Source organism: Phascolarctos cinereus, unplaced genomic scaffold, assembly GCF_003287225.1.
Source record: "Phascolarctos cinereus isolate Bilbo 61053 unplaced genomic scaffold, phaCin_HiC Scaffold_3;HRSCAF=262, whole genome shotgun sequence".
NCBI classification, from domain to species: Eukaryota; Metazoa; Chordata; class Mammalia; order Diprotodontia; family Phascolarctidae; genus Phascolarctos; species Phascolarctos cinereus.
The window spans coordinates 82,471,859-82,499,484 of record NW_027555736.1 but is presented as its reverse complement, the minus strand read 5'-3'; the positions used below and the strand labels follow the sequence as shown (position 1 = coordinate 82,499,484).

The window sequence follows — 27,626 nt, the reverse complement described above, 5'->3', positions numbered from 1 at the left end:
TTGATTTACTTTGGAACACAGGATTGTTGGTTAACTTTTAAAGTTTTAAACTTTTAAGAAGTTGTAGTTGAGAGTACTATAAAGAGTTTGAAATGTTGGGTTCATATAGGAGAAAGAGCCTTGGAATCGGACTATCCTAATTTTGATTTCATCATAATTACTACACTGCTTGTTCACAGGGTGCTTGTGATTGTCAAGTAGGATGTAAATGCATGTAAAAAATTTTGTAATCTTAAAGTGCTATATAAATGTGATCTATTATTGTCTGTAAAAATTCATAATTTGTGTTTCTTAATTCTGTAAATGTTGTATTTCAGTTTCTGCAATTCTCCCTTGTTTCCTGAGATTTTCTGCATATTCTTTGATTATCCTGAGCTGTTTCTTGGGTTGTTGTATTTTCCAAAGGTGTGGCTTATTCAGTCATTTTAAAAGTTTTTTCCCCCATACATTTTATTTTTATTATTTGTAAAAATTAAATTTTATTTTTTCAGTTGTTAAGCATTTTATTTTTTTCTCCCTTTCCTCCCTGCTGCATTGTTCAGTTCTTAATCTTTTAAAAATTGTTCATTTTTTACAGTGTGGATGTTATATAATATAAATTGCTCTGCTTCTGTTCACTTTGCATCAGTTCTTACACATCTTCCCAGGTTTCTCTAAAATCATCTCTAGCTGTTCTTTTAACAGTCATATTTCTTGCTGTTCCACAATGTGTATGGTTTTATTTTCTATTTATATGAAATCCACTGTTATTTCACTTTTTAAAAGGTTTAAGGAAAGAGATAGCCAGAATAGGTAGTGATTTCTAAGAGCCTGGCAATGAAAGAGGAGAGATAGACTGACTCAAAGGGATGAGAGGATCAAGTAAAAGTTAAAAATCCTTTTTATTGTTAAGCTTTGTTTTGACCCAACAGGCATGGCCCCATAGACAACCTTAAAAAATGCTTTCCTCAAAATTGCTAAGTAAAGCTGCCTAATAGAGCAATTATAATTGGTAGTACTGCCTTTTCCCACTCTTCTAACTTAGCTTTAAGAGCATCCCTTCTCAGCCATCCTTGATGATGTCATAAGTTAACAGTCATCACAAGATTACCATTTAGTTGTGTGGAATGGCAAATGGAAAAGGGAAAATCCCATCTACCCCTCAGTTCTAATGAGTAGAGTTGGTAGCAGGAAAGACTTTCCTCCTACATATTGAGGTTCCTTCCTATTACAGCACTATTTGATTATGAGCTGGGTGTATGGGATGTTCAGGGAGGACTAGTGCCTCTGGTGTGAGGGCTTGCTCAGCCCTCTTTCTGGGCTGCTCGTCCACCTTTAGTGTTCATTTGCTACCCAAATCTCACCTGTGGTTCCAAGAAGCTATAGCATTTGCAGCAGCCACACCCTAGTAAAACTGTCTGGGCAGATGGACTAAGCCAGGCTGAGAGTAAATAACAGGCCTCAAACCCATCAGTAAGTTAGGAGGACGTCTACCCCAAGCACGTAAAGACTTCTCTAGTGGAATGGGTGAATGAGAACAATTTGTTCCAATGGCCATGAAGGCAGCTGAAGCAGGCACTGTGGAGCACTTAGGGCTTGTTCAGATAGGGAAGATACTAACGTCATCTACTGCATCCCAGGCCATCAGCAGTCGTCTTGACTTTTGTCCTGCCACTGGACTTTGGTGACTCTGGAACAGTGAGGCTGATGACTCTGGGCAATTCTGCCTCACTTAAATCCAGTTCACTCCCAAGTCAAGATCACTCTTTATGTTGGGATGTCATCAATCCTCTTCATAAACAAAGGACAAACAACGACCGCTGGAATTGGGTGTTAGTCAGCCGCTTTGACAAGTTTTACCAGCTGCTCTAGGGCCCAATATTTCTGACCCAAGGGGATAGTGGACCTCCTTGCTGTCTATTATCATCAGGTAGCTGTCATCCATCCATCTCAAGACAATCCCTGTCCTTCAGAAGGGCATTACCAACTACCAGGCCTCTTCTTTTGACCCTTACTGGATGATCTCTTACCTGATAGCTCCTATGGATCTCCTTTATCATTCCCCAGAGGATCAATATCTGCTGCTTCCTCAACTCTTCTCTCTCATTTTCAGAAAAAGTTTCACATTTGTTCTGTATCTCCAAGTGTTGAGTGGTCTTTCTTCCCTTCCTCCTTTGTTTCAACCTCCAACTTCCTGATGAAGGTCAGAGTCTACCACTGCCTTTTCAGATTCTTTTGGTTCTTGGTTTTAACACTTGATTCCTTCTGGCTTTTAAAGGAACACTTCATTGTCCCTGATAATCTGCAGTGTGGAGAGATATTCAGTTCCTACTACCTTTTCTTTTAGTCAGTAGAATAAGTTAAGATATGATTTGCTGTATAATATAATTTGATTTTAAATATGTTCTAAGTTAGCAGACTGATTAATGAGTCCTTTTCAGGCATCAAAGGTGTAATCAGATCCATTTTTGACCAGTACTAAGCAACATCACAGAAAATGAAACTGATTACATATAAATGCAGGGGTTCTTAACCTTTTTGTTTGTCACAGACCCCTTTGCCAGAGTGGTGAAGCCTGTGGTTCTCTTTTGGAAATCATGTTAGTTGCCTGCTTTCATAATTTGAAAGAAAAGCATAATTTCAGTCAGAAGTTAGTAAAAAGAAAAATATAACATTTTTTCTCATCTAAGTTCATAGACACTCCCCCTGCCCCCTCCCAAATCTAAAGAAAGATCATGGACCCTATGTTAATAACTCCTGCCATAATGTAAAAGAAATGAATGGTAATGAATTTAAATATTTTATCTGAATGTGTTTGGACTATTGCCCTGTTAGATTTAATTAGAAGTATGGATAAAGATGAGAAAATATAGTATACAATTAAAACAACTTCACTCTGATGCAACAATTAATGAAATCTTTTTGTATCTGGATAGGTTATTTGAGTTCTCTAGGGAAACATCGTTCTGTTTTTATTTTGAAATATCTTTTGGGGCCATAAAATTATTTTTAAAATACAGAAATCAAGGAAATAGCTATATATAGCTTTCTACAATTTTAAAACATTTTGATATATAAAGATATCTCAACACAATTTAGCTTTCAATTATTTTATCTGTGTAATCCTGTTTTAAATATAGGATTATAAGCATACAATAAATGAACTGAAGACACTGTTAGCTGAGAAAGAAGACATCATTCAAAAGTTTAAAGAATTGAATTGTGAGAATTCTGATGCTTTGCAAATAACAGCTTTGACCACATCTGGTGTAGAGGTGAACAAAGGGAAGCAATTGTCTCCTAACATACAGGTAAGTTGGAGTTGAAGTTTAAAAAAAAAAAGCTTTTAAAACAGGTGTTTATTGAAATATAATTGAATGATGACCAAAACAAACAAACAAACAAAACCAGTGTTAGGATATAATTTGATATAAATTTTGATGGCTGGAATTTTAAAAGTCGTATTTTTTTCAATAAAGCCTGAGTGTAAGTATACAGTAATGAGGTTGTTTTGTGGCTATCAGTTTTTTGCAATAGCCTTGTACTTTTCCTCCTGTCAAGTAACTGAATTTTGATTTTTGTTGAGCTCTGGTCTTTTTATCAGGAAGGTTTGGAAGTCTCCTATTTCATTGAATATCCGTCTCCTCCCTTAAAAAATCATGCTTATTTTTGCTGGTAGTTGATCCTTGGCTGCAATCCAAGGTCCTTTGCCTTGAGGGATATCACGTTCCATGCCCTACAGTCTTTTAACGTAGAAGCTGCAAGGTCCTGTGTAATCCTGACTGTGGTTCCCTGATATTTAAATTGTTTCTTTCTGGCTGCTTGCAGCACCTTCTCTTTCATCTGGTAATTTTGGAATTTTGCTATTATATTCCTTAGCATTGTCAATTTAGGATCTCTTTCAGGTGGTGAGCAATGTATTCTTTCTATGGTTATTTTACCTTCTGGTTCTAGGACTTCTGGGAAGTTTTCCTTTATGATTTCCTGAAAGATACTGTCCAGGCTCTTTTTTCATCATGATTTTCAGGTAGTCCAATAATTTTTAAATTGTCTCTCCTGAATTGATTTTCCAGGTCGGTTGTTTTACCGATGAGGTATTTTACGTTTTCATCTATTTTTTCATTTTTTTGTTTCTGTTTGACTGATTCTTGCTCTCTCATAGAGTCATTAGTTTCCATTTGTCCAATTCTAGTTTTTAACAGATTGTTTTCTTCTGTTAGTTTTTGTACTTCCTTCTTCAATTGGCCAATTGTGTTTTTTAGGGACTTGTTTTCTTCAGTGTATTTTTTTTCCAATTGGCCAATTGTATTTTTTAAGGACTCTTCTACCTCTCTCATTTGACTTTTAAAATCCTTCTTGAGCTCTTCTAAGAAGGCTTTTTGGGCTTCAGACCAGTTCATATTTCCTTTTGACATTGCAGATGTGGGTTTGTTGACAATGTTGTCCTCTTCAGAATTTCTGTCTTGATCTTCACTCTTTTCATAATGTGAATCTATGGTACGTTTCTTTTTACTTATGGTGTTTCTTTATTCCCTGGCCTTTAAAGAGATTGAGTTCTCTTGCTGGGGAACAGAGGGCACTGACCCAAGCTTCTTGTGTTGGGAGCCTAGGTCTTGGTCACTGGCTTTGTGTGCTGGGGCCTCTTATGTTGGCAATTGGAGGCTGTAGGGTTCTGGCAGCTTACCTTGTGTTGGGCTGGAGTCAGCAAGGCTAGAACTTTCAGGCAATTCTAGGTTGCCTGCTTTTCCTTTCCTTTAGCTTTCTTCAGCTCCATTTAGATGGGTAGTGCAGGGTATTTATCTGCCTGAGGCCCCTTGCAGTGCTGCCTCCCTTGTTTCTGCTAATGCACTGGGAGATTCCTTTTCAGTAGAGTGCCAAGGCACCTGGTGGTTTTGCGAGCTGGCCTCCACTGGTTCCCTAACCCTCACCGAGGCACTCAGAGGTCCAAGTATTGGTGTTTGCCTGCTCTACCACCTGGGCTTCAGGATTTCTTCCTGGTTGACAATTGGAGGCTGCAGGGCTCCGACAGCTCACCTGGTGTTGGGCTAGAACCAGCAAGGCCGGGACTTTAGGAAGACTTTAGGAAGCTTTTAGGTTGTTTTCTTCACCTCCTTTCAGATGAATGCCACAGGGTACTTGTCAGCCTGGGGCCCCTTGTAGTTCTACCTCCCTTATTTTTGCTAAGGCATTAGGAGACTTGTTTGCTGGGCTGCTGCACTGCTGCTCCCCGTCTTTCTTCTAGTTCAGCTGTTCCAGGGTATTTTTCTGGGGTGATATTTTCTGGGTTTTCAGAGGTTGATAGGGGAGAGTGAGAGCGACTACCTTTTTACTCCACCATCTTGGCTCCCAGAAGCAGAACCTGAATTTTAATTTTTATAGAAGAGGTACGGAATAACTCAGGAATGGAGTCAAAAATCTATGTTTTTTTTCTAATCTTTTGTGACATTGGCACTTAATATGTTATTGAGAATAACAGCAATACAGTCATATCATCTTTTCATGATAGGACAGCTAGGCTGCACAGTAGATAAGAGTGCTGGGCTTGGAGTTAGGAAAACTCCTCTTCCTGAGTTCAAATCTGGCCTCAGACACTTACTAGCTATGTGACCCTTGGTAACTCACTTAACCCTGTTTGTCTCAGTTTCCTCATCTGTAAAAGGAGCTGGAGAAGGAAATGCCACAAGATTCTAGTATCTTTGCCAAGAAAACCCGAAATGGGATCATGTAGAGTCAGACATGACTGAAAACAACTAAGCAACAACAACAGGGGCAGCTAGGTGGCTCAGTGGGTAGAGCACTGGCCCTAGAATCAGGACGACCTGAGTTCAAATCCAGCCTCAGACCAGACACTTGACTCTTACTAGCTCTGTGACCCTAGGCAAGTCATTTAACCCCAGCTGTCTCACCAAAAAACAAACAAAACTCAATAACGGTCATGTTTTCACAGATAGAATATTATCCTCATACATTTATAGTTTTTTAAGGGTTATTAACTATGTTTTAAGTGGAGAAAGTAATCCTGAGACCTCTTTTTTTGAGGAAATAAAAAAATAATTCAGGGAACAATCTTTCCTAACTGTGGGGGGAGGGAAAGAGGAAGAGGGAGATGCCCCCATCTTAGCACTTAATTCACACGAGGCCTAATTTCAGTTGTGACTTCAATTCAGTAAACATTCCTTAAGTACCTACTATGTGCCAGGCACAGTACTCAAAACTGGGGCTATAAATAAGAAAAAGACAGCCCCATCCCTCAAGGGGCTTACAGTCTAATAGGGGAAGACAACCTACAAAAAGAGGTAAAAAGGGGTGGGGGTGCTTCATGGTGTTCCATGGATTTGAGAGCTGCTTATGTAAGATGGAGTTACCTAGAAGGTTGTGAGCCCTGCATAAAGGCTTTTGAAAGAATTTATTGCTCTTCCCTCAAGCCCCCCAATCAGAAGGGTGAGCAACTAGGATGAGCTGAGAACGTGTAAAGTATCAAAATCTGAGTCATTCTGCATGATGATTAGATTTTAGATTTTTCTGAAATCTGAGAGAAAGATCTTTTTATATTTCTGTGAGTACAGCAAGATGATTTCATAACATTCTCATTTGCCATAAACTGGGGAGTTAATAGCACATGGCTTTGTAACTTGATCTTCACAATACATAACATGTTTGGCTGAATAAACATTTCACCCCCTAACTTTTTAAAAGTTAAAGAGAGAGAGAGAGAGTGAGTGTGTGTGTGTGTGTGTGTGTGTGTGTGTGTGTGTTAGGTATACTCTGAAAAGTAATTATGCAAAGTGACTTCCAAGAGTTAGTTTTTTCATTATGTGGGTGTTCTGTTCATTGGTATAGATATTAAGGATGTCATTTGAGGGATAGAGGGTTTATATGGAGGAACAGAGTGAAATTCATGATACATAGAAGCAGATCCTGCAGAAAAGATCATAGGAAAGAAATTAATTAGGAGATGATTACTATCATCCAGACATGAGCTAATAAGGCCCTAGACTTGTGCAGCATGAAGTGAAATAGAATGGGAAAAGAAGAATGTGAGACACCATAAAAGTAGAATTTACAGGACTTAATTTACAGACAACACTGAAATCTGAGCGTTGAGGACTAGCAGAGTAGTAGCTATGAGACTAAGCAAGTCATTTAAGAGTTGGAGGAAGATGAATGCTTCATCTGCGTACTTTAATCCAGTTTACAATTTGTACCAACCAGTTTGGGGTCTATATTCCTTATCAGGACTATTTTAAAATATTTTTCAAAGTTTTATAACTTATGTTAATCTTCTGTTTTAAGGAAAAGGACAAACAAAATCCAGATAGCAGCAAGTCTGGAAATGCCCTTCCTCCCAATAGCAGCAAGTCTGGAAATGTTCTTCTCCCCAATTCTGAGACAGTTGAGAAGGAGACATCATCTGTGCCCCGTCCAAGTGATGAGCTCTCTGTGGCTGAAACAGAGGTGGGTCCATTGTTGTAGAACTAATGAATTTGATGGCATTATTATCAATGGCACAGACTTACAAAAATTGTACTTTAAAACTTGATTTGACCCATGCCTACTTTATTTTCTATTGAGAGAATATTTAACCATTTGACAAGATATTAAACTATTCTCAGAGATAGGGCAAATTTGTTATTAACTTGCCCCAAAAGCTTTTGCATATATCAATATAAGCAAACTTGATAGATGGAAATGTAAATTTACACAACATTTTAATTGAGGTGATTATTTACAGTATCCTTAATATTACAAATCAACTTCCTACAGGGTTCCTTTGAATCAGGAGCTCCAGTAGCCACTGGAAATCTGAACTATTTACAAAAAAAATTAACAGAATTTTCCTTAATACAATTGTTGTATGAACTAAAGTATACCTGTTACTTTTTTGGGAGGAGGAGGTAAATTAAGCACAATCTACAGACTCTTTTCCGTTCGTCCCTCCTTTCTCTTTTCTACCTTTTGGATAAGGTTGAATGTCAAACATTGAGAGCTGAAATTGGAGAAGTAGTAGTTTACAACATAATAGTCATTGGCTTACTGGAGGGTGATATTAGAAATTCCCGGTGGAGATTCACCCCAGCTTATTGTCTTTATGTCATTTTTAGGGAAAAGGTAAGTCATATTTAATTCTTTTTTTAAGTTTTTTTAAATTCTGAACTTAACAGATATCAAAAAACCATTTCTATATACAACACAGATCACACAAAGAGGACAGTATATAAAATTGAAACTCCATTCTATAGCACTTTTTAAAAAAAGTTTATAATAAACTTAACTCACCACCTTCAAAACTGTCCCACTTGTCTGTTCTTCCCTCTGAATCATCCTATGTACTCTGTACTTTTAAAAATGCTTCAAAGGACTTCCTCTCTTTTCTTCTCTTTCTTTCACTTGTCATTACCCCTCTCCTTCAACCCTTTCCCTAATCAGAAACAAAATTGAAAAAACCACCACCAAACTTGTAACACATAAGCATTCTCAAACACAACAAATCCATACGGTGGCCACATCCAAGAATGTATGTCTCCTTCCATACCTTGAGGCCACATCTCTGTATCAGGATGTGGGTCATGTTCTTTGTTATAGGTCCTCTGGAAATTCATCATTTAAAGTTATTTTTCTTTACAGTGATGTTGGCATTGTATTTACTTTGCACCAGTTCCTGCTTCCCAGAATTCACTGAAATAATTTGTTTCATCATTTTTTATGATGCAGTAATATTTCTGTACATTCACATACTACGATTCAGCTATTTCTCAATTGATAGAAACCCTCTTTGCTTTTTTTTCCTTTTCCTTTTAATTTTTTTCCTTCAGGATCAGGAAGGGTTTTTTGTTTGTTTGTGACTATTCCTTCCCCAGTATTATCCTTCCTTTTTACCACTCCTCTCCCCATCCTGTTTCTCTCTTCAGTTTGATCTATTTCTACTGTGATGCATGAAAGATGAAACAACTGAGGAAACAAAGGTTCGAGCATCCAAGCATATCGATTTATTAATAAGCAAAGTATACAATTGCACAACCAATCGGAACCAGACCTCCTTAACTTTGCACTACAGGGGGAGACAGATTTTTATGCATTAAAACAATTAATCAAATATGCTCCTGCCTCTGGTCCCTTGGCTCTTGAATTCTTTCTTTCTGGTTGCTTGTGGTGGGTGTGTGTGTGTGTGTGTGTGTGTGTGTTTTCTGGGACTTGGGAGCTCTGGATTTTAGCTTTGTCTTTGCTGGGACTTTCTTTTTGGCATTTCTTTCATCAAGTGGTTTGCTCTTTGATTCCAATATATATATGGGAAGTTCTCTGTTATTATTTCTTGAAACATAGTGTATAGACTTTTTTTTTTAAATCATAGTTTTCACAGAGTTCAGTGATTCTTAAATTATCTCTTCTTGACCTGCTTTCCACATCACTTGTTTTTGTAGCAGGCTATTTTCTGTTTTTTGCTTCATTTCTTCTTGGTATTCACATAGTTCTTGTGGGAATTTTTTTTTCCTTTGAGTTTTCACTTCTTGTTGCAGTTACTGGATTCCAATCTGGATTTTTGGGCATCTCCAGATCTATTGTAATTCTTTATAGTAGTTTGCTTCTTCATCTCACCAACCTTAGCTCCTGCACTGGGGCTTTGTGCCAAGGCCCACCTTCTCCACTTGTACTTTCGGGTGGGGTGGAGAGTCCTTAATCTCAACGTGGATCACCTGAATTCCTAAGCTGACCTCTGCTTACTGGGGTTAGAGCCCTCTGGATCTTTGAGTTTAGGGTGCTGGATCTTCAGGGATTTTTTTCTGTTTTTTGGGGTTGAGTGCTAAGGACCCAGACCTGTGGGTCCTGGTCAAGGACCTACTATGACCACAGGCATACTGTATTGGTTGCTATCTCTTCTGGTTCCTTTACTGTGGGTTTCCCACAATCCTGAGGATTTCCTGGAGCAGGCTTCGGCTGTTGATGCCAGCGAAGACAGAGTGTCTCTGACCTATCTGTAGTAGGGCTGTGAGGCTGTCATCTTGTTTACCTGAGCATGGGTGCTGCATTTTCCAGCAACCTCGTTTTCTATTGCTTTGGAAGATTGACCTTTTGTGCGGTTGTCTGGTTGTGGAAGTTACCTACTGTAATTTCATTTAATTCCTTGGGCATTACTGGTGTGACTTTAAAGGTAGTTTTCTGGTGTAGTTGAGCTACTTGCATTTTTCAGATGGCCCTCTTGGCTAGCAAAAGTCACATTTAATTCTTCTTGGAATGATCCTATTTGCCACCTAATTTTTTGTAGTTTTATTTGAACCTTTTGTACTATTTCTTGATATGCCCCACTTCTCCATCTAAATAGAACTTTTCCTTTTAACAGAGAAAAATAAGAAAAACCAACCACTTCAATAACCAAATCTTCCAGTACATGCAACCCTGTGTTCCTATAGCTCTCCAGCTCTGTAAAGAGTGGAAGGACTTATCATCGGTCCTCTACCAACCATCTGTTTTTGGAGACTCACTGCAGGCACAAAGGAACAATAACCTGGGGAAATGTTTAAAGCCTGGAGCTTTCTGCATTTGACCATTCTGCTCATTAGAATGTTATGTTGTAATTGTACATGGCTGGCCACATTTAATATTTTCAGAAATGACTGGCTGTAGAGCTGCAGGCGAGCAGAAATATTAGATGATGTGATGAGGGCAAAGGAAGCAATGTTCCCTTTCCTTCTTTCCACACTACTCTTCTGCTCACTACTAATTTTGACTTGTGGGCTCCAAGTGCTCCCAGCAGATCAACCAAGAAAATTATTTAAATATGACCACTCAGTGCCCTTCTTCTTTCACTAGATGAGTTAGGATTACTTTTGGGGTCCACAGGAAGTAATTGGAAAGGGAAACTGATTAGATTCTTTTATCAATATTACTTTCCGTGTTTAATTACAGTTGCTTTCTAAATCAGTAGTTTTATGATACACTAAAGACTACATCCATGGAGGAAAGAAAAAGGCCCTATGTACAGAACTTAACCTATCCTAATGAGGTTTATTGGAAGACACTTTTTACAGTCAATAGAGGCCTTGGAAGAGTTGGAAAAGGGAAGAAACATTTGCCAGCCATGTGCCTTAAGCTCTATCCATTAGTGATTAGGGAAAGGGCTAGCGCTGGAAACTCATCAAATGTCTAGTTAGAGGGAGGTTGCAGCACCATAGACTGAGTGGCAGCCCAAAAGTTGTTTTCTACCAGCTGCCTGGGTGTCAGATCACTTAGTTGGGGGAGGAAGGAATGGCAGTTACCAAAGAGGCTTGGGAGGGCTGTAGCATCTAGCATGACTCACAAGATTTCCTTTATTAAACAGAAAAAAAGGTCCCATCTCTTGAGACACATCAGTAGTGTTTCGATTGTCTTGTTCCTAAGGATTTGAGGGCAGTGATTGGCTAGATGGAATAAGCAGCTAGGATGGAAGGGCTCTACTTAAGAGGTAGAATTCTGTTATCTCTTGGAACCAGGGTGCTACCAAACACTACTTCATTTGGGCTGAGGTCAGCATTAACATGATTTTGGAAACAGGGATAGATCTTCCCAAGGGAAAAAGGTAAATTTGAGAAGGGCAGCAGATTGCACAGGTAAGCAGACTAAAACGCTCAGTAGAAACTGACTCTAACAGTTATTATCTCTAAATAATTTTACCACTGCAGAGTCCTTGAGACATGTTCTTTTGAGTAATGGATAATAAAGCCTTTGCTTTAAGCAGTTAGATGGTTTCCTTAGAATTCTACCCTTTGGGAATGCTGACCCAGATAGAGATGGAGAGAAAAGCTCCAACAGGATTCTAATATGAGAGAAAAAAGGCCTCAATTTATCAATATTACTAGTGAGTGATATCACTGTGTTTATGTTTTCTAGCAAGTGACATCAATTTGTTTGCATTCACAGCATGAGGACGGCACTTGCAGTTAACAAAAATCTTAAATGGAAAATATGTATTTGTATTCATTATTAAAGGAGCTATAAAAATCAGATGTGGAAAGCATTGTCTGACTCATAATTTTGTCAACACTAATACATAACCTTATAATAAAATTAAATACATTTTAAAAGACCAAGTTTAATGTTTAAAATCATATTTACAAAAAATGGTAAATGATTATAAACAAAACATTCTGGTTTTTAGAAAGACACTAATTGTATGTTAATATTTTAGACTCCTCTACCTATGGACTACCCAAAGTAAAGTTCATTGAACAAGTATTTATTAAGTGACTACTATGTACAAGGCACTGTGCTAAGCACCAGAATAAAAAGTAAAAATGAAAAGTAACCTCTGTATTCCGGAGTTTGGAATCCGCGCCAGGGCTATCCATCCATCCCTTCTAGTTTCTAGTAGAATAGAAAATGGTAATGTAGTAGGTTTTCTCTTAATGACTAAACAAAGATTTCTTTTTAAAAAACATTAGGTACATAAGATCAATCACTCAGTTGACCACCATTTATTTAAATTCGTACTATGTATCTGGCACTGGGCTAGAGTGTTGTAGATCACAAACAAACCAGTCTCTACTCTCAGGGACTTTATATTCTGTTGGGAAACAGCATATGTATATAGTATGTCAATTTATACAAAATAAATATGAAGTTGTTAAGGAAATCTAAACCAATCTCAGTACTGACATCTGTATGAACAAATGGGATTTCAATTGCACATAGTCATATTTAGGTAAGGGAAACTTCTTAATTTGGGTTCTTTTCTTACCTTTGGTGACAGAATAAGTAGGCAATACAATGTATGAATTAGTTTTGCTTGAATTAGCATATCTACTGCAGGGTTTTCTTTTTCTTTTTTATTCTTTTCAGTGGTGGGTGGGAGGTGCCTTTCTGCTCATGGAAAATAGCCCATCTTTTATTCTAGTCATTCTCCTAGCAGTATTTTGAAGGAACACTAATTAGTTCATGGAGGAAGGACATCAGGTTCCAGTCATGGTATTAGCAAAATTTCTGCCTTCCCCCTCCTCTACTGTCTTTCTCTACTCTGCCAAAAAACCATGATTACTCTGCTCAACTCAGATTGGAGAAATCCTGTGTAAATTTAAACCCCCATGTTCAGATTCTTGAGTCTTTACTCTTTTTTATCCTTCCTCTCATTTCTAGTCAGTTATTACATTCTCTCTATTTTACCTGTGTATTATTTGTCTGTCTGTCCCCCTTCTCTGTTTCCACTGCCTCCCTCCAGGTAAGAACTGCTTCCTTCACCAGCCAAATTCTTTAAGTTCCTAGTGGGACTTTGCCTCCAGCAATCTGGACAAAGGAATCTCTCTCTAACCAGACCACTCTGGTTGGTTTTCTCCTTCATGAGCTGGGTCGCCCTAAACTCTAATGGAGGGGTGCAGGAGCTTAAGCTTGATGCTTTAGAGCTAGGATTTACTTGGATGAGATTCTTTTCATACTCTAAACAGCAGACAGGTCTTTTAGTTGGGTGGGGTCCTGTCCAAAATCAAGGAGCACGTTCTCAGAGGATTTGGGCAATTGCATCTATTAGCAATTATAAAGCTTTAATCCTAATTTAATAATTGATTGTTATAATAGGACAAATAGGAAATTGATAGAGGGAAGACACTAGAATTAAGAGAAATAAGGGAAAGCTTTAAGTAAAAAGTGGGATTTTAGTTGGGACTTAACGGAAGCCAGGGAACTCAGTAGGCAGGATTGAGGAGAGAGAGCATTCCTTCTAGGCATGGAGCATAGCCAGAGAAAATGCCCAGAATAAGATGGAGTGACTTGTTTGTGGGACTGCCAGGAGGCCAGTGTCACTGTATTGAAGAATACGTATTGGGGAGTAGGGTGTAAGAAGACTGGAAAGGTAGGAGAGGCCTAGGTTGTGAAGGGCTTCGAATGCCAAACACAGCATTTTGTATTTTCTCCTGGGAGGCAATAGGGAGCCACTGGAATTTGAGTGAGGGTGTGCCATGATCGGACCTGTGCTTTAGGAAAATGACTATAGTGGCTGAATGGAAGATGGATTGGAGTGGGAAGAGATCTGAGATAGGCAGACCCACTAGCAGCTATTACAATGTGGTCCAGATGTGAGGTGACGAGGGCCTGCACTAGAAGGGTAGCAGTGTCAGGGAGGAGGGGCATATTTTAGAAAGGCCGTCAAGGTGAAATCGATTGGTCTTCAATAACACTTTGTTTCTACCTTCCTTATTACTTATTATACATATTGTATATTACAATTATTTGTGGATATGCCCTTCGTGCTGCACTACAAGTCATACAGGAACCACTAATCTTTGTATCTCCTCCAGCACTTAGAATAGTGCTCTGTTTACAATGATTTATTTTTTATTATTATTTTTTACAACTCTTTTTATTTTATTCACAGTGCTTTATTTATATTTGTTTAATTGAATTGAGGAGTTCCATGGCAGTACACCTTTAACATTTAAGTTTAGCTTTGTCTATACAGTTTGTATCTTGATAATCACAATAAGGAAAAGCCACTGTGATCCAGTATAATTTAGTTATGAATCCATCACTTTGTAAAATTGTCTTTTTCTTTTTGTCTTTCCATTTCAACTCTAGGATGGTTCAGGTGTAGTCCTTGACTCTTCTGAAGTATCTACAGAAAATGAACACACGACTCGGTTCCCAAAATCAGAGTTAGAGATCCAGTTTACTCCTCTGCTGCCTAACAAGATGTCAGTGAAGCATCCTGGTAGTTCCATACCAGTGACGGTTAAGATATCCAAGCCAAGGAAGAGGAAAAGTAGTGAGATGGAAGAGGTAAATCCTTCCCTGACAAGTCAGTGTCCAAAAACATTTATTTTTTATGTTTTTACCTTCTTCAGAATTCTCTAGGACCTGCTGATTTTTAGCTGTATTTAAAATCTCTAGAATCACATTTTAAATGTGAATTTCAGAAAATCCTTGATTTAAAAGTTTCACTTATGGTGGACCTCATATTTTGAGAGGCTGCTGGCAGCTGCCCTGAATCCAGGTATAATTGTACAAATTGTACAAATAACTCACCTGATACAAGCAAGAGATATAAAGAATACAGTTGTCAGACACAGAATAAGAATACGTGTTGAAAGCCCTGGTGCTTATGTTGGTTCCGATTAGCACACATCCTCCCCTTTGTCTTCCTGCTCCTCACAAAGAGTCCTGCCTAGACCCAGCGGCCCTCAAGGATATTATTTCTCCCCTCCCCCTCACTATGCTGGGAGTTTTTATGTCTCCATGTTTTTTCTAGTCACCACATCACTAGTGCAAACCCTTCCCTCATATTTCCAAGAAAGAAGCATAAACCTTTGTGCTGTAGCTGCTTATGTGGCAGGGTCTAATGGTCACCAATGTTCTCTTCGCTTGAAATGTCATCTGTTCCACAGCTTAGAGACTTCTCTTGAAATGATTTCTGTTCCCCAGGGCCTGGTAATTGATAGGGGCCCAGCCATACCCTCCCACATCTGATTTTACTTTTTTCTTCAAACTCTACATATGTGGACCAATTTAGAATGACAGACTTTAATGATCCTTGCCATGGATGTGAGTAAAAAGTGCCCCGATATTTGATAAAGAAGAATACATAAACTATGCTGTACCCAAGTGGGGTTCCATGCCTGCCCGTCCTCTTCAGTTCTTACCAGAGGGTTCATAACTGGAAGCCTTCTTTGCTTTCCTATCCATGATGCTTTGCTATCCATCGTGACTTCTTTTATTCCATTTCTTCTTTCAAGTTCCTTCTTTCTTATCTCTTCCAGTCTCACTCACAATGCACCTCTATGGTGCCCTTAGTGACAGTAATTTTTAATTTTTTTGAAGACTGTACTATTGCATATCTTACAAAAACACCAATAGAATAGTGGTATTAACAAGATAGGCTGGGGTTCTGAGGGAAGTTTGGAGCCTTGCAGTTTCTTCTTCTTTTTTTTTTTTTAAGGCAATTGGGGTTAAGTGACTTGCCCAGGGTCACACAGCTAGTAAGTGTCAAGTGTTGATCTGAGGTCAGATTTGAACTCAAGTCCTCCTGACTTCAGGGCTGGTGCTCCATCCACTGCGCCACCTAGCTGCCCCAAGCTTTGCAGTTTCATGTAGGCAATCTAGGCCATTTTAATGGGCCTAATGGTTTAATTCTGGGCCCAACGTTGTCTATCCCATATATAGTCATTCTTTGTGGATGGTTGGACCAAACTCTTTGGAGTGGTTATGGTTCCCTTCCAAGAAGCTCTACAGTTTTCTAGGGCTTGATGTACCTAGCCCAATGTCATTTGTAAGTAAGAACATATGGAGGACCTCACCATCCTTAGTGAATCCCTCTTCAACTTGGATTCTGTGCTGGATCTCCCCCACAGAAGTTAACACATCTTTTCTGGGGAGAGAAAGGGACTAAAATAGATTTTTACTGACATCTTTATCACCTAAATATATCCCCATATCTCTTTTTCTCCCTTCCCCTCCAAGAGCCATCTCTTATGACAAATAATTTTTTTAAGAGGAAGAAGAGAAAAAAAAATTAACAAAACAGATCACCTACTGAAAAAATGTAACACTATATTCAGTGTTCCATACCAATGGACCTTGACCTCTGCAAAGGAACTGGAAGAGGTGTCAGACTTATTCTGTACAATTTCACAACACTTGGTCTTGATTGTTTTGTGATTGTTTTTCTGTTTATATTATAGTCATGTATATTGTTTTCCTGGCTTTGCTTACCTGCATCAGTTCATATAAATCTTCCCATGCCTCCTTTTTCTTCATGTTCTTCATTTCCTACAGAACAGTAATACCCCATTACATTCATAGGACACAATTTGTTTAGCCATTCCCCATGGAATTTACTTTATAGTTCTTTGTTACCACAAAAAGTGCTGTCACAAATATTTTGTAGTCTTTGAGGACTTTTTGTCCATCATCTCCCTGGGGTGTGTGCCTAGCAGGGGAATCTCTAGTTTGTGGCTCTTTTAGACAATTGGGGGTGTACAGCATTTAAGTGCTGAATTATTGAGGGTGAGGTTGGAGTGAGTTAGCTATTATATTCACTGAAGAATGACTGAAAAAGGAAAGTTACCCTTTTCTCTAATTGTTTCCTATTTAGCAGGTTTAAATTTTGTATTTTATGCTATCTTTATGACATTGAAGTTAATGTCTTAGGTAACAACACAGACTTTTTAAGATTTTAAAGAAGTCACTGGAGAAAAATTCATTATCGATGGACCAATATTGTAATTTTTTTCCCCCCAGAACTTAGTAAAGTATGAAAATAAGAAAAATGTTACCACACCCAGAACTAAATTGCCAGGCTCAGATGGTTGCAGTTCTGTCAAAAAGGAACAGAAGGTTTGTTGGGGTTTTTTTTCCATTCCCCTTAATAGTGGCCATTAGTTTGAATCTTATTTGCAGAAATTTTAATGACAGTGAAGTGTTATTATCAATTATTAGCCTAAAGCACAATCATATTAATTTATTAAGATGTACAACACTACCTTTAAGCTCCACCTGGAATACCTTGGGTACAGCAAACTGGATCAAATAAAACAGAGGTTAGGATACCTTGTCATACCCAACTTGATTGAAACTTAGCATGTCAACTTTTGCTGCCCTTGTTGTGTTACTCCCTGCCTTCACCAACTCAGTCTCCAGCTTAAATCCCTGTATAGCCTATCTACTACTGTTGTCTAGGGGCATCTGCTTAGTCAAAGTCCTCTACTGAAGCTTTCCCTTCTTCCAGTTTGGCCTATGCCCCATCTCCATTTTAATTTCCTTTCCTTGGCCTTGCCTCCAAAGACAGCAGTGTCCATGACTGGGATAAAATGTAATTTATCTTCATTGTGAAAAGATCAAAATTAATATTACCCTGAGTTTCTACTATGTTGATTTCTACTATATTGATTCTACAATGTAATTGATTTTATGCTGTATTGATTTTTATAATTGAGTCTGCATCTGCCTAAAGCCACCTTTCTATGTCCTTGAGTTAAGCTCAAGAATTCAGTTCAATGGGAAAAACTGTTACCTACCATATCTTCAGCTCCTGGGAAAACTCTAGGACATCTGTTTGTTATCTTTAAAGGCCTATAAGTTGATCTGGCATGTTTTCACAAGGCATACTGCCTGTCCCTGCCTGTCATTGTACAATTAAGGAGGGTCTCATCTCCCTGACGAACCCTCCTATGAGCCAGGAAGTCTGCTATCCCTGGTCCATTAACAATGTCCTTGGGATGCATAGGCCCATAATCAATCATGTATTCCTTAATGACAGCCCCAAGGGAGTGCCAGCCCCATTTGCTTGATGTAACCAACGATGTTGTTCCCGCCTCAGTGATGCTGTCTACCCTGTAACCAATTACATTATCTTTCCTACCTGCCCAACTCTGTTCTTTGTTCTCTTGTACTTCCCAAAACTATATGATGTCTAGAAAACCCTACCTCAGGGTCTTTGGTTATTGAGAGGCAATAGAACCAATTTATTGGTTACTGCTAGTCTAACAAATAAATTGATCATATTCGAGCCATTATCTCTCAATTTACCTTAATTTTCAAATATAACAATTGGTAGACTATAAAGAGGCTCAACAATTTATTAAAAAATATCAAATTGCTTATACTAGACTTACAGGATATATTAAAGTTCTAAACTTTTTGTATTTATTGTTTTGTACTTATACAACTCATATCTTTGAGTTGGAACAAGTAAAAGAAAAGAGTTTTGCTACACTATAATAGTAAAGAAATGAAGCAAAGTTAAATTTCAATACTTTTCTACCTTTTCATACATTTTTGAAAAATAAAAATGTTTGTATACCCACTAGGTTTCCACCACCTTATCATCTAGAAAGGCATGTTATTCTTTACGGAATCAGGTGCCTGCTCTCAGCAGAAAGTCATCCACTAAGAAAAAAGATGGAACATTACAAAAGTTTGGGGAGTTCTTACAACATTCGCCAACAATTCTTCACTCAAAAGGTTTGTAGAAAATTAGTTAAATGTATGAGGTCTAGTAAAATTTCCCTCTCTTTACCCCTGAAGAAAATTTCATGAATTTTTTTTATTTTTGGTATGATCCTAATTAAATCTCTTCTTAGATTTTTTTTTTTTACAAAGCTCTAACAGTCTCTAATGTCACATATGCCTATTGATTAAATGAAGAAGGTTGGATGGAAAACCCATCAGAGGAAAAGCTGGTGAAAACAATCTTCTGGAACATACTGTACCTGGCTACCTTCTCTAGTATTGGCTGCTTCTTCTCTCATGACCCCTGAGCATACTAGGCCAAGGAGAGGAATATACATACTTCGTCCAAGGATTTATTAATCCATGCTCCTTTTTGCCACTTCTAGAACCATCCCTTTTTCACTGTCATTTGGCAACCTCTCCTCATTTGAGGTTCACTCTGTCTCACCATGCCCGTATTCTTGTCACAGTTATCTGTTGGCATCTAGATATTTTATCTTCATTTATCTAAGAGTTCAGACGTTGGCCTATAGTTTTTCTTTCCACCTCAACTTCTGCCTAATATATGGGGACGTTAGTACATACGTTGATATCCCCTCAAACACCCAGGCCTCCCCTTGATTCTCAGTTACCACAGCCTACATCTTCACTCCATCTCAGCCACACAGATGGATGACCACACTCTTAGTCTTGCCATCATCTGTCTTTCTGCTGTCTCCTTGACCTAGTGTTCTGAAATCCATCTCTGATCACAGTATCTTAATTTTTTTTTGTCTTCTGCCTCACTTTTCTTAAAGTTATTCTTTGTTTTCACTGTGACCTTTAGTCTGTCCCTATTTGGATCTCTCACCCTTGTTCTGGCTTTACTGTTCTCCCCTAAGAGGCCTGACTTTATAGTTGACCACTTCAACTATAGACTGTCCTCAGTCCTAGAATCCTTTGTCCTTGCACTGCCTGTTCCTTGCCAGATTCCAGTGCTGAGATTTGCTGAATCTTTGACTATTCCTAGTCCTAAATGTGAGTGTCTCTTAAGTTCCATCGTGGGTCCTCTAATCTCTGTACATTCTGTCCTTTGGTGATTTCATCTGTTCTCATGGGTTTAGATATTATCCCTTTAATGATGACTCCTAAATCTTTATATTCAGTTCAACAAACATGTATGTCATCCTATGTGATAGACTCAGGAGGGAAATATGTTTAGCCTTAATCTCTTTCCTGAATTCTAGTCCCACATCATGGCTGCTGAACATTTTCATTTTAAAGTCCTATTGGCAACAAAAATTTATCATGTTCAAAACAGTTTTCTTCCCCCACAATCCATCACAACTCAAATCTTCCCTGTTTCTGTTGATGTCAACCCCCATCCTTATAATAACTGACTGCAGTTATCACCCTCTATTCTACCACCCATGTCTAATTTTTTGCCAAGTCTTGTTGATCTGTCTTCACATCCATTCTTATCTCTCCCATCATATGGTCACCATTCAAGTATAGGATCCTCAACACTTCCCACTTCAACTCTTATATTTGTGTCCTAATTAAAAACCTTTATAATTGCATTTTAATATAGTCTATCCTTCATATGGCTGCCAAATTAACATTCCTAAGACATAGGTCTGATAATGTCATTTTTCTGTTTAAGAATCATTAGTAGCTTCTTATTACCTTTAGGATAAAATTCAAACCCTTCAGCCTGATATTTATTTATTTTTACCTCTTAATTTTCTCTCCCATTTCTTTCTCCTCCTGTTTATCCTTCCCATCAAAAAAAAAAAAGAGACAGAAAGAGGGAGAGAAAAGCAAAACTCTTGTAACAAATATAGAGAGTCAAGCAAAACAATTCTGGCTTTGGTCTTGCTAAAAAAAATATGTCTTGGTCTCTACTCTGAGTCCATTGCCTCTGTCAGGAGGTGGGTGTCATGATTCATCACTTGTCCTCTGAAATCACAGCTGGTCATTGCTTGATCAAGGTTGTTTGTCTTTCAAGTTTTGTTATTGTACAAATTGTTCTCTCTTGTCTGCTCATTTCACTTTGCATCAGTTCTTATGAATCTTCTCAGGCTTCTCTGTAACTATTCCCTACATCATTTCTTTCAACCCATGAGTATATGGGGTGTTCAGGGAGAATAGTACTTCTAGTGTGAGAGCTTGCTGAGCCCTCTTCAGGGCTGCTGATCCACCTTTGGTGTCCACCTGATTCACTCCACTCTTCCCTGTGACTTCAAGAAACTGTAGTATGTGCAGCGGTCACACCTGGTAACACCGTCTTGTTTTGTTTTGTTTTGTTTTTTGGCTAGGCAATGGGGTTAAGTGGCTTGCCCAGGGTAACACAACTAGTAAGTATTATGTGTCTGAGGCCGGATTTGAACTCAGGTTCTCCTGAATCCAGAGCCGGTCCTCTATCCACTGTGCCATCTACCTGCCCCGCTGGTAAAACCGTATTGGCAGACAGGCTAAACCAGGTTGAGAGTAGCTGACAGGCCTTAAAACCATCAGTGAGTTGGGGGATGTCCTCTAATTTATCCCGGCAGAATGGGCAGATGAGAATAATTTGCCTCAATGGCCATTAAGGTGGTGGAAGTAGGCACTGTGGAATGCTGCTTAGAGCTTGGTCAGACATCAAAAATGCCAAGGTCATCTACTGCATCTCCTGCCATCGCCACTAATTTTGATTTTTGTTCTGCCACTGGCCTTCGATGACTCAGGAAGAGAGTGAGGCTGATGACATTGTGCAACTCTGCCTTGCTTAAATCCAGCTACCAAAGCAAGTCAGGACATCACCTCTGATGTCATTGGTCCTCTTCGAGAAAATGAAGGATGAACAACAATTCCATTGCATTCGTAGGCCATAACTGGTTCAGCTATTTCCCAGTTGATGGGTGCTTCCTCAGTTTCCTATTTTTTGCCTCCACAAAGAGATCAGCCCAATATTTAAAGCCTTATTTCATATTATTATCTTTCTATATACTCTATCTTTCTGTCAGACTGGTCTCCTAGCTATTCTCCAAATGCAACATTCCATCTCCTACCCCTGTAGCTGTCCCTGTGTCTGGGATGTACTGCTTCCTCATTCTGAGCCCCTCCTCCTCTCCCCTTTAATTCCTACCTTCCTTCAAAGTTCAGCTCATCTATTACCTCCTTTTTTTGGATCCTCCTGGTTGTTAGTGCTCTATTTTTCCTGAAACTACTTTGTAAAATATCAGCTCCTTCAGGGCAGGGGCTATTTTGTTTTTGTCTGTATTTCTTAGCTCCTGAAATAGTGGGGTGGGGTGTGTGTGTGTGTGTGTGTGTGTGTATTTATATTTATAAATGGCAGGAACTTATTAAGTATTAGTCAAATCTGTTGAGAAGAATATTATTGGAAGTCTTTATTTACCTTGTATTCCCAAAGCACCATTTCAGGAGTCATTACCTCTGGCACCTTTTCAAGGAACCCACTCCCCTTTCGGTAGAACTGTCCCTGGAATGTTTTTTTTCCCCTAGTAATGTAAATTGCTCTGTTAAACAAATTTTTAAAAAGCAAACTTCATTTTCTAGCAAAGAAGCTGATAGAAAAAATGAGCCCTTCAAAGCCTGCTGTTGCTGAGACAGGTAAAGAAAATGGATCCCGACCAAAGAGAGCCAAACGGAAATTGTATACAAGTGAGATTTCCAGTCCTTTAGATATTGCTGGCCAAGTGGTAAGTAAAATTCCTGTGTTTGGGGTTTGGCAGTCAGGGCCATGTTAATATTCCAAACGTTAATGTGAATTTCTCTCCTGACCAAATATGTTAGAAACAAATGCTTTGTATGCATCTGTAGGAATGCACTTATATTTTCTGTTTCAGACACATTAATTCTGTATTTGTAAAAGTTACAATTATGCACATGAAAGCCACCTTCATTTTAATTTTTTAAAGCCATTGCCAGCTTTTGCCATCACTACCATAGTGATTCAGTAAATAATTTACTTGCCTGGGTAATCCCCAGTCACTGGAGAATGAAAATAGAAGGATGCCATGGTCCAATAAGAAGTGTCAGGAAGCCATAAGGTAGAAAGGAGAATCAAAAAAGGGACAGGATTGATGCTTAGGATAAATAGATGATCACTGTGGCTGGAGAGGATATTTGCTCACTGGTTATTTTGCTTCTCTCCTTTTTTGGAAAAGAAGGATCTTTAAACTGGAAAGGACAAGACAGAAATGGCTAATCAGAATTTGGTACCATCATTGATGAATTCTGCTCACCAGGCCCAGATGAATTACATCTGAAGGCCTTGCAAGAACTCCGGTCTTAAATTGCGACCACTTTAAGTCATCAATCAGTCAATCAACAAGTGCTTATTAAACATTTGTTATTTGCTAGTGATCTTTGAAAGATTGTGGAAAATGGAGACATACCACAGGGTTATAGAAGGACCCAATTTTCACAACAGGAAAGGGAGTATCCAGTAAGCTTGATTTCAATTCCAATGTGTAAATTCTGGAAGGTTTAAAGGGATACTTGATGCTTTTGGGAAAGAACGTTGTGATCACAAAGAGCTAGCTAGCCTGACTTCACCAAGAACAGGTCATGCCAGACTAACCTTGTATCCTATTTTGACAAGTATATAAATCTAAGAGATTAGGGGAATTCTGCTATGTAAATAGTTTACTTATATTTTGGCAAAGCATTCAATAGTCTCTAAGGCTATTTTTGTTGAAAAGATGGTGAGATGTGGGCTAGATAGCAGTGTGCTTAGGTGAATTTGTTGTTGTTTGTCTTTCATTCTTGAAGAGGACCATGACATCAGGAAGGTGATGCCATGACTTGCAAGTCAGTTGGATTTAAGTGAGGGAGGGCTGTGCAAGGTCACCAGCCTCAATTTTTCCTCTGGAGCCATCTGGGTTACTGGATCAGGGCTACTGGAGATGGCCCCCATGAGTGGGAGACCCTGGCCTTTTTAAGCTAGGGTCTTTCTGAGTTCACTTTGACTGAGGCAACACTGAATGGGCAATACTGAATCACCCATTCAGTGATTAAGGCTAGTTAACAAATGAGCCAAGGAATGGCCCTTTTACCTAATTAAAAAAAACCCAATCACTCTGGGAGGGGAAGACCCCAGGGTTTCTGGCCAAAACAGAAACAATTACTATTTACACTCACTCTGAGCCATCAGAGCCTAAACAGTGACCCAGTGAGGCTTGGGCTGGGACCTATTGGCCAATCAAGAAGAGTCAGATTGAATTTTGTTTAAGGCACGGTCTTTAAGAAAGAAGTCTAGCCAGGAAATCCCAGGATATCTTACTAGGTTTCAGTCATTAAAATTTACATTCCTTTGGACATAGCACCCACAGGTAAGGTCACGGTACCCCATATGGACAGAGGGAGAGAAAGGAGGGAAGGGAAGAGAAGAGGTGAATTTAGAACTGGTTGAATATCCAGGCAGAGGGGAGTACTTATTAATGAAAAAAAAATCAGAGACAGCTCCAAAGGTTTGCTACTACTTCTGTTTTTCAGGTTTTAAAAAAAGTGTGTGTGTGTGTGTGTGTGTGTGTGTGTGTGTGTGTGTGTGTGTGTGTATGCATATGTATACATATATATGTACATATGTGACAGACAAGCAAGGAGTGGAACACACATAACAAAGGCTAGCAAGATGATATTTGTAAGACATAAGGTGAATATAATAAAAAAAAAGGCTTTGGAAAGGAAATGGGGAGGTGGTGGTATGGTGGGAGAGAAAACTTCCTAGCTAAAACCTACCTGGCTAGACATCACAGAGTATAGCTACAGGGCAGGGGTTGGCCAGCTATAGCCCAAGGAGTAGATCTGGCCCACAGATTTCTATACAGCCCATGAGCTAAGAATGATTTTTACATTTTCAAATATAATAAAACTATATTAAAATGTAACAACCATTCTTAACTCTTGGGCAGTACAAAAACAAATGACAGGCAGTACAAAGACAGGTGGCAGACTGGATTTGGCCCATGGGCCATAGTTTACCTGGTGTAGGACACAAAAGTTAAGAATCCCTGGCATAGAGAGTCCATTCATAAGATTTTCAGATGACACAAAGCTGGAAGATGTTGCTAATAAACTAGGCAACAGAGTCAATATCTGAAAAGTTACTGACAAACTAGCTCATTGGACAGAATTGAATAAGATGAAATTTAGTAGGCCAAAAAGATGTAATTTTTAAATTACTATTAAGGGATAAATGGAGTTTTAAACTTGGATCAAAAAATCCACTTCACAGGGGTCTGGGGAGGCATCAGGAGATAAAAAGGAAGAGGGGAAATGTCGCTTAAAGTAGAGAAGATTTAGGGGGAATATGGCAGCTGTTTCCAAGTATTTAAAGGGCTATCATGTAAAAGAGTTGCTAAGTTTGCTCTGCTTCAAAGAGGCAAATTAAGGTTTGATGTAAATAAAAGCTTCCTAACAATTAAAATTGTCTAAAATTGGATCAGACGGTCTTGGGAGGTGGAGGTGGTATACTGTCCCTCACTTGAGGTTGAAACGGACTGGACCTCTACTTTGGGGATGGATATTATTGTGCAGGTCCTGTTTTGAGTCTAGGTTGGATCAGAATGTCTTCTGGGAATCCTTCCAACTCTGGATTTCTGTGATGCTATAACCCTTTATTATTATTATTATTACTTTTGCTGTTAGGACATAAACGAATAGCTGCACCCCACCCCAAAAAAAAAACACAACAAAACTTTTCAAATTAGCACCCAATCTCTTCTCTACCCTTTTTCTATAAAATTGAATTATAGATAACTATAAGAAAACTTCTGATTTTTCACATGTACATTTGCTTGGTTGAACAAGCAGGACAAGTTGAATGGAAATGCAATTATAGAAGAGAATTGAACAGGAAGTAATCCATAAACATTTTGAAAGATCTGCTAGCAACAGTGGCAGCTCGCCAAAGGAAAAAAAAGAAACTTAGAGGCGGCAGAGTAGGGCAGGGAGAAAAGTAGGAGCTGTTCAGTTATTTCGAAATATAGTTGTATGTTGATCACTCTCCTGTCCATAGTCCCTTGCTTATTAGAATAATAGAATTAAAAAAAAAATAGACCAACCCTGTAGTGATAACCTAGTCAACCCCCATCATTTTACTGAGAGGAGAACATGAAGCCCAGAGACAGAACTGATTTGTCCAGAATCACACAACATAAAATGTAGTGGATAAATATTGAAAGCACTGGGCTAGTTAGTTAAGCACTGGAGGAGTTAGATAATTTCAGACCTAGTAGCAGACCTCATAAGACTCATAATCTGTTTATTCTTTCCTTATTTAAATGTCACTTCCCAGCCCTTGAGTTGTAGATCTCACAACTGTAAGCTTCTCTTTGACCTAATCAGCTAGATCCACTACAAAGCTGTTTCTTCACTTTTTTTCAGCCACTTACGATTTTGCTGTTTCTGTGCTTCTGTGAAACTCAGCATAATTTGTTTCTATGATCAAGTATTTTTTTAATATTTTTTGAGTAATATTTCTGTACTTTAATGTATGGATTATTAGGTGCTTTTGTTTTACAGTTAGGCATTTTCTAAAGGGAAAAAATTGTTTCATTTCTGTAAAAATTGTTTTTCCATGCTTTTAAATGGGGTGCCTTGTTAGCAGGATATTAAAACAAATGGCAGTTATCTATGCCTGTGTTACTACTTTTAATTCATAATAATTTAAGTACAACTACAAATAATAATGTGACTCTCGTTCTTTCTCTAAAAGTAATGTAAATCTTAAACGTGAAATAATTCCATTTCAGATTTTTATGGATCAAAAAGAAAAAGAAAGTGATCACCAGATTCTCAAACGAAGACTCCGAACCAGAATAGTCAAATGAGTCAGATTTGGAGAATATTTTAACGAACTTCTCATTCATAATCAGTGTAATTTATGCCCTAGCTTTCTTTTTTTTAAAAGATGGTTTGTACATATTATGATGCCTTAATTCTCTCTGTATACATTCATGTTTTTATATACATGTTTTATACTTGTAATTCATTAAAGAAGAATTTATCAAGAACTATTCATTTTGTGAATATTGAGGCTTGGAAAAGTAGCCTTTTTATGTGTATGAATTTCTTCCAGATGACTGAATATAAAGGTATGAGGTTAATGAGAATCATTAAGCAGGATACTACTTCCCAACTTGTTTTTCCTGGGCTTTGGTACACGGGAAAGAAACTGACTATATACATTATCTCTTTGTGCTGGAAAGGGAAAAGATTAAAAAAATATTAACCAAATATTCATGGATCTGTGATCTCATCAGTTTGGAAATTCTTTCCACCAATGCAGCTCACAAGCTGTCCATGCCTGCCTATTCTGTGCTATTTTCGTCCCTGTCTTGCCATAAATTTTCCATAGGTAATCCATCCAAAATACTGGAATGCTCTTTTTTCTCCAGATATTGAGCACTACATCATCCCTCAGCCTCATCATGTGTCTAGCCCATCTAAATATTCTATGCATCACATATATTTACAAAAATTGATCATATGCTATTGTGTACAAAGGTCAAAGTAATAAAAAGCTTTTTCAGACTATGCCGATGGATCTGTAGTCTCATTGATTGAACAGTTTCCTCCCCTAAAGTCTATCCCAAACAGATCCACACTTGCTAACCCTGTGTAACTTTTCCATGTCCTTCCATAAGTTTTCTCCATGGGCTCTCCCTATTGTGCTGGGGTCTTTACTGTATTTTCTTGATGGCAACTGAGCATGCAGGTTGCCCACCAATTATCTCCTGCTCTACCTACTTGACCAA

At 38.5% G+C, this 27,626-nt stretch overlaps 1 protein-coding gene across 1 annotated transcript in view; it reads left to right on the top strand.

Annotated features, from left to right (window-relative positions):
* Positions 1-27,405, top strand: part of KIF20B (kinesin family member 20B) — a 107,792-nt gene extending 80,387 nt beyond the window's left edge. The window contains 7 exon segments of the mRNA XM_020964150.2: positions 3,120-3,290; positions 7,273-7,434; positions 14,515-14,715; positions 17,173-17,268; positions 18,741-18,894; positions 22,420-22,562; positions 26,622-27,405. Of these exon segments, the coding sequence (XP_020819809.1) occupies positions 3,120-3,290; positions 7,273-7,434; positions 14,515-14,715; positions 17,173-17,268; positions 18,741-18,894; positions 22,420-22,562; positions 26,622-26,699 (1,005 nt within the window). The 3' untranslated portion in view covers positions 26,700-27,405.
* The last annotated feature ends 221 nt before the right edge of the window (positions 27,406-27,626 follow it).